Below are 14,593 nucleotides of genomic sequence, written 5' to 3'. Positions count from 1 at the left end.
AGAGCATGGGGAGGATGTCGGCGTGAAAGCTTGGCCCGGAGAAATGCCAAGATCTGCAAGAAGGATTCGGGCGAGCTTCTAGAACTATCATCACACTACGACATCGCTCGACGTAAGTGTGCCGCCGCTGCAGCTTGCATCGTGGCTACGTGTACCGTGTGATGGCGACGGCACGTTCCATCGCGCGGTAATCCTTTCTCATGGTAAGAGCAGGCGGGATCGCCCACGCAACGCGGAATGACTGCCGTGGTACTTCTGACAAAAGTGTTCCACCCCCAATCTGACCATACGACATTCAGTGCCTTGATCTAGGCCTACCCGGCCATATTTGACTGCAGCTATATGGTCGCTGTTGCAGTGGTTGTCGCGAAAATACACTCAAATAAGCTTTGAAGTACGCTTCACTCGACGTGAGCTTATTTCCTCAGCTTCAAGCTACGAGCCGCCGACGGAAAACAAGCATGCCACGAATGAGCCAGAAGAGGAAGCTGCCAAGACACTGTAGCGCCTCTCCGTGCACGTGGTCCTTCGGATGGGTGCAAGATGGTGCACGATCAAGATCCGCCAGCGTGGCCATAGCGTGTCAAGAAGCACGAGGGAACGCGACATGTGCAAGAGCCTGGCCGCTCCATCTCCGAGCTAGCAGCTTGATGCAAAGGGATGCGACGGGTACTTCTGTTGGTATTTGCTATTGTATGCTTCGTGGTTCGTGGATTTCAGCCCGCGAGTCGAACGTTAGTACGAACGAGCAAGTCTGTCTCGTACAGCAATCCACTGCAGATGACAGGAGTGTATGGCTAGGCAGAACCACCAACACGGCTCCATCCTCCATGCTCTACTTGGTCGAACAGAGCTGAATCGACGATAGAGAAGTCTCCCAGAAGATCTCAGCTAGGCCCTTGAGCTCTTCCAGCAGCATAAGTACCTCTCCAACTGCCCACCGCACAAGCCAGTGACAAACTTGGATTACCTCAACCTGCGTCGACTTCTTCCAACACATCACAATGTCGTCTTTCAGGCTTACCACCGCGACCCTCACGGCTCTTCTACTTCCAGCATTGGTTACACATCTCATCCCAGTATGTCTTTCAATACTAACATCCGCTCCAGATCAACGCAAGCGGCCTTGGCCTCTCCGACTCCGGCACGGCCGCATCCTGCACCGGATCTCAAGGCTGCTGTATCCCCAGCTGTCTCGTCGATGTCAGCGACTTCTACGGCTGCAACGGCAATGTCGCATTCTCTGGGACCTGCCAGCAGAACTACGACAACCCCAGGAACACGCAAGATGTCGGCGGCTGCAGCGACGTTCAGGTCACGTTCTTGAAAGACCCAAGTGGCAACCCAGTCATCGATCTTTACTACAAGCCCAACAAGACCTACGATCGTTACTCTTTCTCCAACTGTCGCCAGCCGACCGAGGGTGGCAGTCAGTGTGCGCCAAGGGGTGGAGGATGCGTAGGTCTTGATCTGGAGTCTTTACCAGGTGGAGACACTGCTGATCAAAGGATACAGGACACCAAACAGATCCTTACTGGTGCTCAAGGGTAGACGTTTGAGGATTCGGTTCATGTCACAGATCGCGAAAGATTCGGGGTCATCCGGCGCATGTATATGCTTGAACTACAAGAGCTATTAACGTACGCTACAGAAAATGCCCAGCTACCACAGACTACCTGCATCAAGCAACAGTAGTCTGCGGCAATGCACACCGCATACAAGAACGAACCAAACCTCCCACACCTCAGCCCATGCCACCTCATGCTTGACCCGGGCATCCCTTCCTCCTCACTCCACACAATCCACCTCACTGTCCCTCAACTCCAAACTCACCCCCCATCTCACTTCATCAACGACTCACCCGCGTCCAACTCCCTCTTCAACGGCTGCTCCGTGCACCCATTGAACGGACAAATCTGCTGCGGCAGATAAGTATCCTCAATAAACTCCCTATTATACAAGAACCATATATAAGGCGAGAGCTCCGCCGACACGCCATAGAGACCTTCGAACAGCGTGCAATCGCTAAAGGCAAAGTTCCACTGAACTCCTGCACACCCAGGTCGGCCCACGCATTGGTCAAGGCATTCCTCAGCGGTGTAGGTGAAGAAGATTTCGTTGATGGGGATGAGGTCGTATTGGACTCCGCATTGGAGACCGTAGTTGATGCCTTGGTAGCAGTAGGTCAGGCCGTCGGCGGCGTCGCATTGGATGGTGGATCCTTCTGGTGCAGTTTGGACGCAGGCGTCGCCGGTCGCTGCGGGTGGGGCGACGATGGGTGGGTTGCTGGAGACGGCGGGGATGTAAACGAACTCGCTGGTGGTTGATGTGGTGGTGGGATCCTCTGATGGTACGGGTTCGAGTTCGGGAGCTGCAGTGGTGATTGGTGGTTCGACGGCGCTCTCTGTGCTGGATGGAATGACTGATGGAAGCTCTACCGGTGGGACGCTGGATGTAGACGTGCTTGTGTAGATTGGGTCGATGATGGGCGGAGAATCAGACGGTGGTGGTGATGGAATTGGCACGACTACGACAGATGAAATCGAAACCGGAGGTTCCGAGGCTGTAGGGTACACTTCAGGTACGCTGATCGAAGGCTCGACCGAAGGTTCCGAAGCTGTAGGGTAGACTTCGGGCACGCTGATCGAAGGCTCGTCCGAAGGCACTTGAGGCACGCTCGCCGACATGCTAGCCGACGAAGTCTGTGTAGACGTTGGTGGAAACGTGTATGGGATGGTTGTGCCGCTGGTGGAAACCCATCCGTACGTAGGCGCAGGCAAGTTCGTCGAGCACAGTCCTTCGCTGACAGTGACCACTGTTCACGCGACACATTAGCTTCGCCGTCAACACCCCATCCACGTCCCACGCGAGACACTAACCTTTCGCCAAAGCCAGCTCAGCAACCCAGCACAAGGCTGCAACACGCACGAAAGCTCCCATATCTGTTCGTGCCTCCAAGTCTGGTGTGATCGGTAGTGACTGGAAGAATCTGATGTTGTGCAAAGAAGGCAGAACGCGAAGATCGTTGCCAACTCGTTTCTTAAGCGCAGCACGCGCATTCCAGCATTCTTCATAACAACGCTCGCGGCTAACGTGCCTTGCATGAAGCAAGGTGGCTGGGACGGGGATAGGAATGCCTGGAGAAGCTTGGCTACCCGCCGTAGCCGTGGATCAGTAGCTGAAGAGCCCCAATTCATTGGTGCTCATGGCGAACGATTGCTTACACAGTCACGTTTGTCGTTGCACAGAGCGGTCCAGCCCCGGTCAAATTACTCCTCGCCATCGGCACCCATTTTCTTCTTCCCAGCTGCCCTTCCTCCGCTCTTCTTCTTCTCGGGCTTCTTGGCAGCCTTTACATTGATCTCACTCTTCTTCTTGCTGCCCTTCCCGGATTTACCAGAGCTCTCCGCTTCGACTTCTTCTCCAGCTTCAATTTCTTCCTCAACTTTGTCAGAATGACTCTCCTTCGGAAGCTTCTGGATATAAACTCTGTTTGTCAACGCGCCCATGTGTGGAGGCTTCCTATCATCTGGAATAGCGACAATATACGCGGGTGTTGAGATCTTCCCAACTTCATCGCATCGGTAAAGCTTAGCCTCACCGAAGCCGTCGAATGCAAACTTCAAATCTGCCATGTCCTCCTCGACTCGATGAGCGTTGGTGGCGTCGATCTGAAGAGTGACCTCTAAAGTGTCAGCATGTCTTTTTGCGCGTGGCGCAGCAGTGCAAGTGAGGACGCTTCAAGCAGAGCACAACGGTGCTTTTGGACTCACATAGTACACCGCAGCACCTCCATCCTGGCGAAAATGATCCGGAGCCTGCTGAAGAGCATCGAATGCTGGGCCTTCGTTGTCCATGTGGAGAGTGGCGAACGGATGATATTTCGACATTCTGAATGTCGTGTCTGATCTGGTTGGTGAGGAGCGGCAGTGAGCTGACCCGGCTATAAGTGCATGGCGTGATTGGTTTTCTGTAGAGAGTCCATTCGAAGAAAGTGGATCGAAGTACCCAGAACGGCATCGCAGCAACTCTCCGTTGCCAGAACTCACTCTAGTGGCGAGCATGTGATAGTTTGGGTGTCACATGTCTGCCCTACGGTCCAACAGAACGGTCCGGTCATGATGTATGCGCGGAAGTGTTCCAGAGGCACGAGCATGGTCCATACATCTCGCCCTCCCCGCCCTCCGATTGCGATGCTTGATCAAGTCGAACCTCTGCCACGCCACCACCCATAATCACCTCCTGACCAGTCTTTTGCGCGATATAAACCACGCCTCTTTCTGCGCATCGCCTCAGTCCCGCGACTCGGTCACTCCAAGACTTCTCTAAACCACAAGGAGCTGACCCACAACAGCAACAGTCCCACACAAACACCAACCGACCACACACACACCTCCATCCATACTCCGCCCTCACCACCTCATCTCTCCTCAGCAACCCCCAACACCCCCTCGGCGGCCCATAAACCTCCTGCTATCTACCCATACACCGCCACAACCCCGGCGACGCCTTCGCCCTCGCGCCATACACAACATACGTCATCGACATCCGACACTGCTGGGCCTTCCTCGTGAGATGATTCGGTCTGATGAGCCGCGCTGCGGTGTGGAGGTGAAGCTTGCCTGGGCCGTCGAAGTGGAGTTTGCAGGGGGTTTTGGATTCTGTTGAAGTTGCTGGCTTCGGTTAGGTCGTTGAGGTGCAGATGTTGTAGTGATTGGAATGAGGGGATGGGTTTGAAGGAGCCGTTGCCGGAAGGATGGATGTGTTCGAGGGTGGTTGTTTGGAGTTTAGGGGCGGATTGGAGGAGTGTGAGGAGGGCGGAGCTTTGGCAGGATATGCCGCGGAGGGTGAGGTTTCTGAGGTTGAGGTAGGGAGAGCTGATTTGGTTGAGGAAGTGCTTCTCATCGCTCGCGGCTGATATAGGACGATGATCGATGTCGTCGTTGTACCAGTGTAGGTCCACAGCCTCGAGATTAGGGCAGGATGTGAGCAGGGAGGACATTCCACACCCACGACGAACGTCTCCGTCCATACCTCCGTCCCCGGGAGACGAGTAGGTCAAACTCAACCTCACACTCCTCAACCCTCTCAGGCACTCCAACGGCACATCCTCCAGCGAATCAATCCCCAATCCACAACACCTCGTCCCCGCAAACAAATCAAGCGCCCCAACTGCCAATCCACTCCCTCCCAGCGCTCGCATCGCCTCCCTCACCAGCACATTCCCAGCACTCCACCTCAACCGCCACCCGGTCGTCCTTACATGCACATCATCATCCTCACTCGGCATCTGAATCTCCAGCGACTCCATAAATCCACTCGCCAAGTTCCCTTTCAAATTCTCAAAGACCCGTCCCAGCAACTCAGCGCAGCAACTCTCGAAGATATCGACACTACCAACAATACACAACCCCCTCATCTGACATCCCGGACGGCCGGGCTTTGTCATTTCAGCGAATCGTTGCAGCGCCAGTGTTTCGAAAGTGACTCGCTTGTGTTCAACGTACTCCACGAAACGACCTTGAGCCACACGAGAAGCAAAATCTCGACACGTCATCCGAAGACTGCACAACTCTTCCAGACCCAGCATGCAAGAAATCCTCTCCAGTATGTCCGCCGGAAGGCCTTCGAGCGTGGGCTCAGAAGGCATTGTGCCAATATGTCTTGTCTTCCAGATACGCGACTGCGGCATTGTAGAAACGAGCGATACACCAGCAGCAAGTGAGATCATGAAAGAATCGGCGAAGACGGATCCATATCTGCCATGTTCGTCTGCGGCACAGTAAACAGACTCATGCTTGTTAAACTCTGTCAGCCGCGTTGCCGAGCTCATGTGCACGATGGCAGCCTGGAAATGCGAACGCCCCAGGGGCCTGCTAGAAACAATTGCCATTCCTATCGCTATCGATACTCTATCCAAACGCAGTGGGGTATCATCGCGCGCCAAGTCGCTCAAACTACGCACTCTCGCTAATCCTCGACAACGCCGCCTTCGCAGCAGAAGCAGCCAACGATGCCTCCCGGCGCAGAATCTCGGGCAGGCGTTCCTACTTCCTGACTTTGATCCCCGATATGCCTCTGACGCTCGCCCAAACTGTTTCCGATACCTTGACCGGTAGTTTCCGGCCTTTCAGCCGTTGGTCGATCAACCACATTCCAACCACGAATTCGTCTTTTTGTAGTCGACCGACGGCATCGTTGTCCACAAGATCCCAGACCATTTCCAATGTTTGTTCTGGTAAGCGTGAGCGGCTCCAAATGTCTCGTGCTACGATGTTTGAGACTGCCTCGTTGGCGGATGTCTTCGTTTGAACCGTTCGTGGATGTTCCGGCAAGCGAGAGAAAGATTGCTGTTCTTCGGGAGTGAACGAGAAGTTTAGACCCTTGTTCGCTGCCCATACGCCCTCATATCGTTTCCGCTCGCGGTCAGTAACAGCATCTCGCCATCGCTTCCGATCGCCTTCATGATGCTTGTTGGGATGCTTTCGCACTAGCCGCTTCTTCTTGTGCTTGGCGTAAGGGTGAGGATCATCTTCACTGTCGGACGCTGTATCATCGGTCTTCCGCAAAGTGTGCAGCATGCCACCTTTGGCTGGACTAGGAGTGCGCGAGAAGGCCAGCTTGTGGTGGTGGTGATGATGTTTTGTGTGCCGGCCAGGCACTGGTGGTGGCTCCAAGTGCATTGGAGAAGGCGCCCTTGAAGACGCGAGACTTGACGCAACGATGGCGTTTGCCAGTTGATCACCACTCATTTGAGGCGTCATGCCACGGGGATATGCTTGGTGATACTGCGCCGGAATTGATCTTGCCGATTTGGCGGAGGTCACAGACATGCTTTCAGAGGGTGCGGTTGAAGGTCTCCGCTGGGGTTGAATCTGAATAGGTTTCGTGGTCGTTTGGCGTACAGGTGATGGCGAGGGTGGAGGGACACGCTTTGATCCCGTATATTGCTGCAATAACTGCCCTGGCGATGGGCTTTGCGTCGTGGTCCAATGAGGTTTCACAGCTGCTGGGCTTTCGCGAGGAGACTGCGCGTCCAGATCCTCTGAAGCCGAGACGAAAGATTCTCCTGAGCTGACATTGCCATCCTGTTGGTCCGATACTGCCGAATCTCTCTTCATTCTCTGAGGCGAGAACCTTTGTGCTGCTTGCCTCCCGCCTTCGTTCCCCGTGTATTGCATCTGAATCATGGATGTGATGCCTGACTTGGGCGGCATCACTGGCTTGGGGCTCTTGATGGAAAGCCCGTCATGCGGCTTGACGACTATCGGCTCTGGCTTCTTCTCCGATTGCTGCGTCTCCTTCAACCTTTGCTCGAACAGATCAACGAGTGATGTGGTCGGTGCGATCGGCGTTGTGTCCGTTGGCTTGTCGCTGACATCGTTGGTCTCCTCAATCTTCCCGAGGTGTCCACTCAGTCTCCGAGGTTTTGGCGCTATCGCCGGCCTGGCAGATGTCTTCCCACGAGATGGAGGTGCGACCTCGTTCTTTGGTGCGGGGGCTGGCGGATGGGCACGTGTGGCAGCCAAGACAGCGGCCTGCTGAGAGGGCGACCTGACGTGTGGTGGTGGAGCATCGTTCTGCGGTATACGCAAACGTGGCATATTCACCAAGTCCAGCGCTGGCGACTTCTCCTTCTCCTTCTCCTTGATGATATCACCGCCTGCCGACGACCCTGGCAGCGGCAGTGGAGACCTGGAGAAGCTGCGGTCGGGCATCGTCCTTCCGCGCTCAGCTGTCGTGGCCGCAGAGAGCGCTCCATGATCACCGGTGTGGTGTTTCGTAGCGGGTTTCGGCCTGCCAAAAGCTCGCGTGGCTCCAAGCAGAGCGGCATTGTTGTTTGTGGTGTGGGTGTCGACGCTAGCGAGGGAAGAGGCTCTCGACGGTCTGGAGGGATGCATATGCGCATGCAGAGCGAGATCGTGGTCGCGCTTTCATTGTTGTTGACAACAGAAAGGCCTTGAAATGAAGGAAGTGGTTACTCTGGGTGTCTGTTATCAAAATAGCTCCATTGAAACGGCACCGTAAGCGCAGGGTACCAAGACCAAGATACGCTGCGCAGCCGTTCCTAGAACTAACCCGGTCACGGGATCTTGCGTCACGAGATCGCGCGTCACGACATCACACGTCACGACATCACACGTCACGAGATCATGCGTCACGAGATCGCGCGTCACGGCATAGGCAAGGGTCTTGGGTAGCGCATTGCTGCCTTGACCTTCCATTAACAACACATCAACAGGTAGGTGAATGGCAGATGCGATGTGACCTTCTTCAACACCGCGGAGCACACACCTCGCCGCTTCTCTTCTTCCGCCTCTCTCATTCTTACATCCCCCACCTTCCATCACCACCCCATCAAACAGCACGCCACCATGGCGGAAGACGATGATGTCGAGATGCAGAACCCAGAAGCGGCAGAGGAGGAACATATGATGTACGGCCATGGCACAATGACTGAACAGGAACTCGATGAGAAGTATCCCAATCGGCCTCACAATCACTCCAAGACTCTGCCATTCCATGAGCTGTTTACACATCTTTTCAATCCACTGAACGACAATAAAAAGAAACCCACAGGACCAGCGCAGGCTCGCAAGAAGGTTGGAACTGATGGACCGAGGAACAACCCCAACGAGATCAGACGATCAATCATAGACAGATTCATCGGAAGATGGCGCAAAGAGGTCGGCAACGACATTTATCCTGCTTTCCGCCTCATCGTGCCTGAGAAGGACCGCGATCGAGGCATGTACGGGTTGAAGGAGATGACACTCGGCAAGCTCCTCGTTCGCGTCCTGAAGATCAACAAGGACAGCGAAGATGGCTACAACATGCTGCACTGGAAACTGCCTGGAGCGGAATCTGGGAGTTCAACAGCTGGTGACTTTGCAGGAAGGTGTTTCAATGTCATCAGCAAGCGCCCAATGCGACAAACACCGGGAGACATGACCATTGCTGAGGTCAACGAACTACTTGACCGCCTGTCGGTCGCCCAGAAGGAAGAGAACCAGCGTCCCATTATCGAAGAGTTCTACAATCGCATGAACGCCGAGGAAATGCTATGGCTCATCCGCATGATCTTGCGTCAAATGAAGGTAGGCGCAACGGAGAAGACGTTCTTCGACATTTGGCACCCAGATGCTGAGAATCTCTTCAACATCTCGAGCAGCTTGAAACGTGTGTGCTGGGAGCTCTACGATCCGGATGTACGACTAGAAGGCGATGACGCCGGCATATGCTTGATGCAGTGTTTCCAACCACAATTGGCCGCCTTCCAGATGCGTTCCATGGAGCAGATGGTGGCGAAGATGAATCCGATTGAAGAAGACCCTGTTTTCTGGATCGAAGAGAAGCTTGACGGCGAGCGTATGCAGATGCACATGATTGAAGATGAGAATATGCCCGGTGGTCATCGCTTCGGGTTCTGGTCGCGCAAGGCGAAAGACTACACCTACCTGTATGGTAATGGCTTCGAAGACGACAATGCAGCATTGACACGGCACATACGAGACGCGCTCAAAGACGGCGTGCGAAACATAATCCTGGACGGCGAGATGATCACCTGGGATATGAAGGAAGACTGTGTGGTCGGCTTCGGCACACTGAAAACAGCTGCCCTGGAACAACAGCAAAATCCATTCGCGGGTGGACATCGTCCACTCTTCAAGGTGTTTGACTGTTTGTATCTCAACGACAAGGACCTCACACGGTACACTTTACGCGATCGGCGGAAAGCGCTCACTTCCAGTATCACATCCGTCAAGCGTCGACTAGAAATTCACGAGTACCAAGAAGCCCAAGAAGCGTCTGAGATCGATCTTATCCTACGTCAAGTAGTGGCTGAAGCAAGTGAAGGCCTGGTGCTGAAGAATCCTCGATCCCCATATCGGCTCAACGAGCGCAACGATGACTGGATCAAAGTTAAGCCCGAGTACATGACCGAGTTCGGCGAGTCGTTGGACTGCGTTGTCGTCGGTGGCTACTATGGCTCTGGCAAACGAGGCGGAGGCCTGAGCAGCTTCATGTGTGGCCTCAGAGTCCCCGCCGTTATCTTCGAAGCGTTCCCTAACACCAACCCTCAGAAGACTTGGTCCTTCTTCAAAGTCGGCGGTGGCTTCAGCGCCAACGACTACGCTGAAATTCGACATCGAACAGACGGTAAGTGGATAGACTGGGACAGGAAGAAGCCACCAACGGACTGGCTCGAGCTGGGCGGCGGTGATCGCCAATACGAGAAACCCGACGTATGGATCAAGCCTGAAGACTCAGTCGTGATCTCCGTCAAGGCTGCTCAAGTTGGCGGCACCGAGCAATTCAGGTTAGGGGCCACCCTGCGCTTTCCTCGCTTCAAAAAGCTGAGGACGGACAAAGATTGGACGCAAGCACTCAGCGTTGACGAGTTCATCGCGCTCAAGAACGAAGCTGAACACGCCAAAGAAGAGAAGAAGTTCAAGATTGACGAGGCGCGAAAGCAACGAACGACTCGGAAGCGCAAGCGCGCATTGATCATTCAAGGCCAGGAAGACGAAGTAACAACACCCTATGCTGGACCTGCTACAAAAGTCTTCGAAGGCTTGAGCTTCTTCGTAATGAGCGAGGCGCCAAACCCAATCAAGAAGTCCAAAGCTGAGCTTGAAGCATTGATCAAAGCCAACGGCGGTAACATCGTTGCAGCAGAGACAGATCCCCACACAATCCTCATCGCCGACCGGCGTGTGATCAAAGTTGCCTCTATCGCGAAGCGTGACGAGAGAAACATCATTCGACCGAGCTGGCTACTCGATTGCGTGAAGCAGAGTGAAGCTGACATTGGGCGGCCTGGGCTGTTATTACCGTTCGAGCCGCAACACTTACTGCATACGATGTCGTCAGAAGAAGGAAGGTACGACGATAATGTTGATGAGTACGGTGATAGCTATGCTCGAGATGTAACACCAGAGGCTCTGCTCCAGCTGTTCAAGAGTATGCCCTCCAAGGTTGAAGATGGCTTCGAGCCAGCAGAGATCCTCGATCAGCTCAATGATCATGGACATGAGCTTGATGCGATGCCTGGCTGGATGTTTCACGGTGTCACGGCATTCTTTGAGGACGTCGCCTTCGAGACCACCAGGCTGTTCGAGTTCGCTGGAGGCACTGTGGCAGACTCGATCGAAGACGATTTGGTCGCCCACGTTGTGGTGCCGAAGGGTGATGCAGGTGCTGCTCGGCGCATGCGTAAAGCTATTGCCAATAAGAAGCAGTTGCCACGCATAGTCAGCCATGACTGGGTGACGGACAGCTGGGCAGAAGGGACCCGGCTGGATGAAGAGCGTAAGTCTTTCACACTCGGCTGCAGACGTCGCTGACCATGTCCCAGGATATGCGCAGACTTGAAGTGCTTGCATGATAGCAGTCTTGGAATACCGACACCAGGATACCCGTCCGGAGAACTGCTTAGCTGTCGAGGTGCAAAATCCGCACTGCATTCCCACCCATAATATCCTTTACACCCTGCACATCACTGCCCATTGCCGCCCTGACAGCGTTGTTGTTCGACGTGACACTCAGCCACTCCTGTCCTTCACCCTCCAGCGGCGGGAAGAAAGGATGATCCGTGCCAAACATCAACCTGTCGGCACCAGAAGCATCGATGGCAGCTTTCACTCCAACATCTGAGTAGATGACTGCATCCAGGTAGATGTTCTTCTTCAGCACATCCCACACATCTCTCCGATTCTCGAGCGCCCCAGCCTTCTTCATATGCGCATCGTGCGCGATACAACTCTCGATTCGGCCGGCGAGGAACGGTAGTGTGCCACCGCTGTGCGCAAGCAAGACATTGAGCTTGCTGAAGCGATCAAACACACCAGAAAGCAACATCCTCGTCACAGCAATCGTCGTCTCCATCGGGAATCCCATCGCCAAAGCAAGCACATGACCATAATCCCCAGCTCTGGGTCCATACACATCCCCCGGCAGCCCATAATGCGGATGCAAGAAAACCACCATCTCTGCCTCCTCAATCGCCCTCCAAATCCCATCCAGTCTCGAATCATCCAACCCCTCTCCCAATCCACTCGTCCCCATCACAACCCCCCTACAAAACCTCAACCCCCTCAACCTCCTCACCTCCCCCACAATCACCCCCACATCCGCACTCAACGGCAACGTCCCAAAATGGTACAACCTCCCCCGGTAAGCCTTACACATCCCCTCCACATCATCATTAACCCCCCTCGCAACCTCCACCCCTTCCTCCTTCGCCAACCAATCCAGCCACGGATTTGCCAGACTCAGAACTGACACATCAATCGCGTGGAGGTCCATGAATGCGATTTTCTGCTTGATGTCGTGGTACTCGGGCCCCATGGGTCGGCCGCGGGAAGTCCCAGTGCTGGCCTCTTCGGCGGGGAGGATCACGAGGCGCTCGCCGGCCTCGACTTGGTCCGGGAAGGTGCGGACGTAGGGGACGTGGGAGCGGGTGCGGAGGAGGGAGAGGAGGGTGGGTGGGTACATGTGGGTGTGGATATCGACGGTGGGCATTGTGGCGGTGTCGGGGCTTGGGGTGCTGGAGTTTTTGACTGGTCTGTCTGTTGCTGATGGGGAATGTTGGATTGAAGTGGTTCCGGGTGTTGTCGTGTCGTGTGTATTCTAACGGGGTGGTCAGGGCGACTGGGTGATCCGGTGGGGGTCCTGTCACCTTGCGAGTGCTGTCTTTAGTCAGTTAGGAAATGGTAGAAGACAAAACCGCAACTCAAACGCGGGCGCTATTGTTGTATTTCAATAATAATAAGAGAAAGCACCATCGGCCCTGGCCGAGAGCTCTCAGGTCACCTCCAAAAACACCCCACTCGTCCATCCTGCCTATCACTCAAAGTGGGGCACCTGCCCTGCCTGCCTGCATCGCCTGCAAGTCCTTATCTCCAACACCTCCAAAACAGGCAACTGCAACTGGAATCTAGACTGTCCTCCGCCCCAGCAGACCACAGACCACGATTGTGGCTGATTTTAAGTATATTCTGGGGAGCCAGGGCAGCAACTCTGATTCAACCACACACCTCCCACCTCCCACTTCACCTCACCTCACCTCCCCTTCCCATTCCACCGCGAAGCAAGAAAGATGCCCCCCAACCCCAACCCCCCTCAGCATTCCCCCCCTCCACCCTCGAAATCGAAATCCCCCTCATCGACGTCTCCCCCTTCCTCACCCTCACCGGCGACGAAACCCACCAAACGCACCACCGCCCACTCCATCCTGCAAAGCTTTCCCACAGGCAGAATTCCTCTACCTCTAAAGAAAAAACCCCCCACGGCATCCCCCGCGAATAAAAAAAACACGCAAACGTTCTGCGAAGCCGGCAACCTTCTTCCACCGACCTTTACGGCAGAAACTCGCCCTGCGCTGGACGACGCCGGAGGCGAATCGGGGATATTCCCGGCCTGGGCGGGAGAAAACGATGGATGCTCGAGATGCCGGTGAGGTTGCGGAGATTCGGGAGAAGGGGGGGGGGTTGATCTCAAGGAGTCGTTCGAGATTGGGCGGGAGACTGAGACTGAGACTGAGACGGAGGCGGAGCTGTCGAATCAGTGGCCGGATAAATTCGATGAGGAAGGGAGAGTTTTCAAAGCGAGGATGCTGGAGTTTCATGAGTTGGGGAAGTGGCTGCGTGGGCGAATAATGCGGGCTGTTGCGGTGGGGTTGGGGATTGAGGAGGGGTGGTTTGATCGGTTTACGGATGCGGGGGGGATGATACGTTGAGACTGCTGCATTATCCGGAAGTGAGGAGTGAGGCGTTTAGGGAGAATGGGAATACTGTTAGGGCGGGGGCGCATACGGATTATTGGAGTATTACTTGTTTGTTTCAGGTGAGTGAGTCCGCTTCTGGTGTTGGAGGGTGGTCTGTGGCTGTCTGGCCACGTCGGCGTGCAGAGTCCATGATCTCGACCGAGATGTGTTCCGGTGTTGGCATGAGAGGGAGACCTCTTAGGCTTCGGACCACGAACACGGCTTGTGATACCGATGGTGTGCAATTGAATCCATCACGCCAGCCGACGTTGAGATGCCGCCAGTCGGACGCCGGTCATACAGGAACACCATACTGACTTTGACCTAGGACGACAGAGGCGGCCTGCAGGTGCTACCGCCCAGTTCGAACTATGTTGATGCCACACCGATCAAGGACACCATCGTAGTCAATGCAGGAGACTTGCTAGCTCGCTGGTCGAACAAGACCATCAAGAGCACGAAGCATCGCGTTGTGGAGCCACCCACGACGGCAGATGTGCATCCGGCAAGGTACTCCATTGCATACTTTTGCAATCCCAACTTCGATCAGTTCATCGATGCCATTGCGGGCACGTATAGTGAGACAAGGCCGAAGCAGTATCCAGGCATGAGCAGGTACGGCGTTCGTGGAGAGGCATTGCATGGGCCAGGCTGACTTGCTTGCTTACAGTGGAGAATATCTCGTGCAGCGTCTTGCAGCGACGTATTGATGACCGGGATGACGTTCCAGAGTTCGATCGGGGAACGCACCACGTGGGCGAAGGATGGCGAGATCTTTCGGAGTGGCGACATCGGAGGTGCCCGATGGAGGAGCATTTTCGCGGC

General features: G+C 54.9%; 8 protein-coding genes across 8 annotated transcripts; 3 read left to right on the top strand and 5 right to left on the bottom strand.

The window, feature by feature from the left end:
* Window positions 1-1,004: 1,004 nt before the first annotated feature.
* On the top strand, window positions 1,005-1,551 carry CLAFUR5_03889 (uncharacterized protein; the record flags this gene model as incomplete). The annotated part of the gene is made up of 3 exons (XM_047903037.1): window positions 1,005-1,061; window positions 1,111-1,458; window positions 1,516-1,551. 3 exons carry the CDS (start codon window positions 1,005-1,007, stop codon window positions 1,549-1,551), a joined length of 441 nt encoding a protein of 146 aa, XP_047758681.1.
* A 290-nt stretch (window positions 1,552-1,841) lies between these two features.
* On the bottom strand, window positions 1,842-3,283 carry CLAFUR5_03888 (uncharacterized protein; the record flags this gene model as incomplete). Its single annotated transcript, XM_047903036.1, has 3 exons — window positions 1,842-2,815; window positions 2,880-3,151; window positions 3,225-3,283. The coding sequence occupies 3 exons, from the start codon at window positions 3,281-3,283 to the stop codon at window positions 1,842-1,844; spliced, it is 1,305 nt and encodes a 434-aa protein (XP_047758682.1).
* Window positions 3,284-3,622: 339 nt separating this feature from the next.
* CLAFUR5_03887 (uncharacterized protein) lies at window positions 3,623-4,064 on the bottom strand (the record flags this gene model as incomplete). Its single annotated transcript, XM_047903035.1, has 2 exons — window positions 3,623-3,685; window positions 3,774-4,064. 2 exons carry the CDS (start codon window positions 4,062-4,064, stop codon window positions 3,623-3,625), a joined length of 354 nt encoding a protein of 117 aa, XP_047758763.1.
* Window positions 4,065-4,477: 413 nt separating this feature from the next.
* On the bottom strand, window positions 4,478-5,650 carry CLAFUR5_03886 (uncharacterized protein; the record flags this gene model as incomplete). Its single annotated transcript, XM_047903034.1, has 1 exon — window positions 4,478-5,650. The coding sequence occupies one exon, from the start codon at window positions 5,648-5,650 to the stop codon at window positions 4,478-4,480; it is 1,173 nt and encodes a 390-aa protein (XP_047758764.1).
* A 397-nt stretch (window positions 5,651-6,047) lies between these two features.
* Window positions 6,048-7,901, bottom strand: CLAFUR5_03885 (Increased rDNA silencing protein 4; the record flags this gene model as incomplete). Its single annotated transcript, XM_047903033.1, has 1 exon — window positions 6,048-7,901. One exon carries the CDS (start codon window positions 7,899-7,901, stop codon window positions 6,048-6,050), a length of 1,854 nt encoding a protein of 617 aa, XP_047758765.1.
* Window positions 7,902-8,375: 474 nt separating this feature from the next.
* CLAFUR5_03884 (DNA ligase 4) lies at window positions 8,376-11,376 on the top strand (the record flags this gene model as incomplete). The annotated part of the gene is made up of 2 exons (XM_047903032.1): window positions 8,376-11,313; window positions 11,360-11,376. 2 exons carry the CDS (start codon window positions 8,376-8,378, stop codon window positions 11,374-11,376), a joined length of 2,955 nt encoding a protein of 984 aa, XP_047758766.1.
* A 60-nt stretch (window positions 11,377-11,436) lies between these two features.
* On the bottom strand, window positions 11,437-12,525 carry CLAFUR5_03883 (2-amino-3-carboxymuconate-6-semialdehyde decarboxylase; the record flags this gene model as incomplete). The annotated part of the gene is made up of 1 exon (XM_047903031.1): window positions 11,437-12,525. One exon carries the CDS (start codon window positions 12,523-12,525, stop codon window positions 11,437-11,439), a length of 1,089 nt encoding a protein of 362 aa, XP_047758767.1.
* A 914-nt stretch (window positions 12,526-13,439) lies between these two features.
* CLAFUR5_03882 (2-oxoglutarate-Fe(II) type oxidoreductase ppzD) lies at window positions 13,440-14,478 on the top strand (the record flags this gene model as incomplete). The annotated part of the gene is made up of 5 exons (XM_047903030.1): window positions 13,440-13,463; window positions 13,505-13,710; window positions 13,743-13,848; window positions 14,097-14,383; window positions 14,439-14,478. 5 exons carry the CDS (start codon window positions 13,440-13,442, stop codon window positions 14,476-14,478), a joined length of 663 nt encoding a protein of 220 aa, XP_047758768.1.
* Window positions 14,479-14,593: the final 115 nt, after the last annotated feature.

The sequence above is a fragment of the Fulvia fulva genome, chromosome 2 (assembly GCF_020509005.1).
Source record: "Fulvia fulva chromosome 2, complete sequence".
Taxonomy (NCBI): Eukaryota; Fungi; Ascomycota; class Dothideomycetes; order Mycosphaerellales; family Mycosphaerellaceae; genus Fulvia; species Fulvia fulva.
This window is presented reverse-complemented; position numbering and strand designations above follow the sequence as displayed.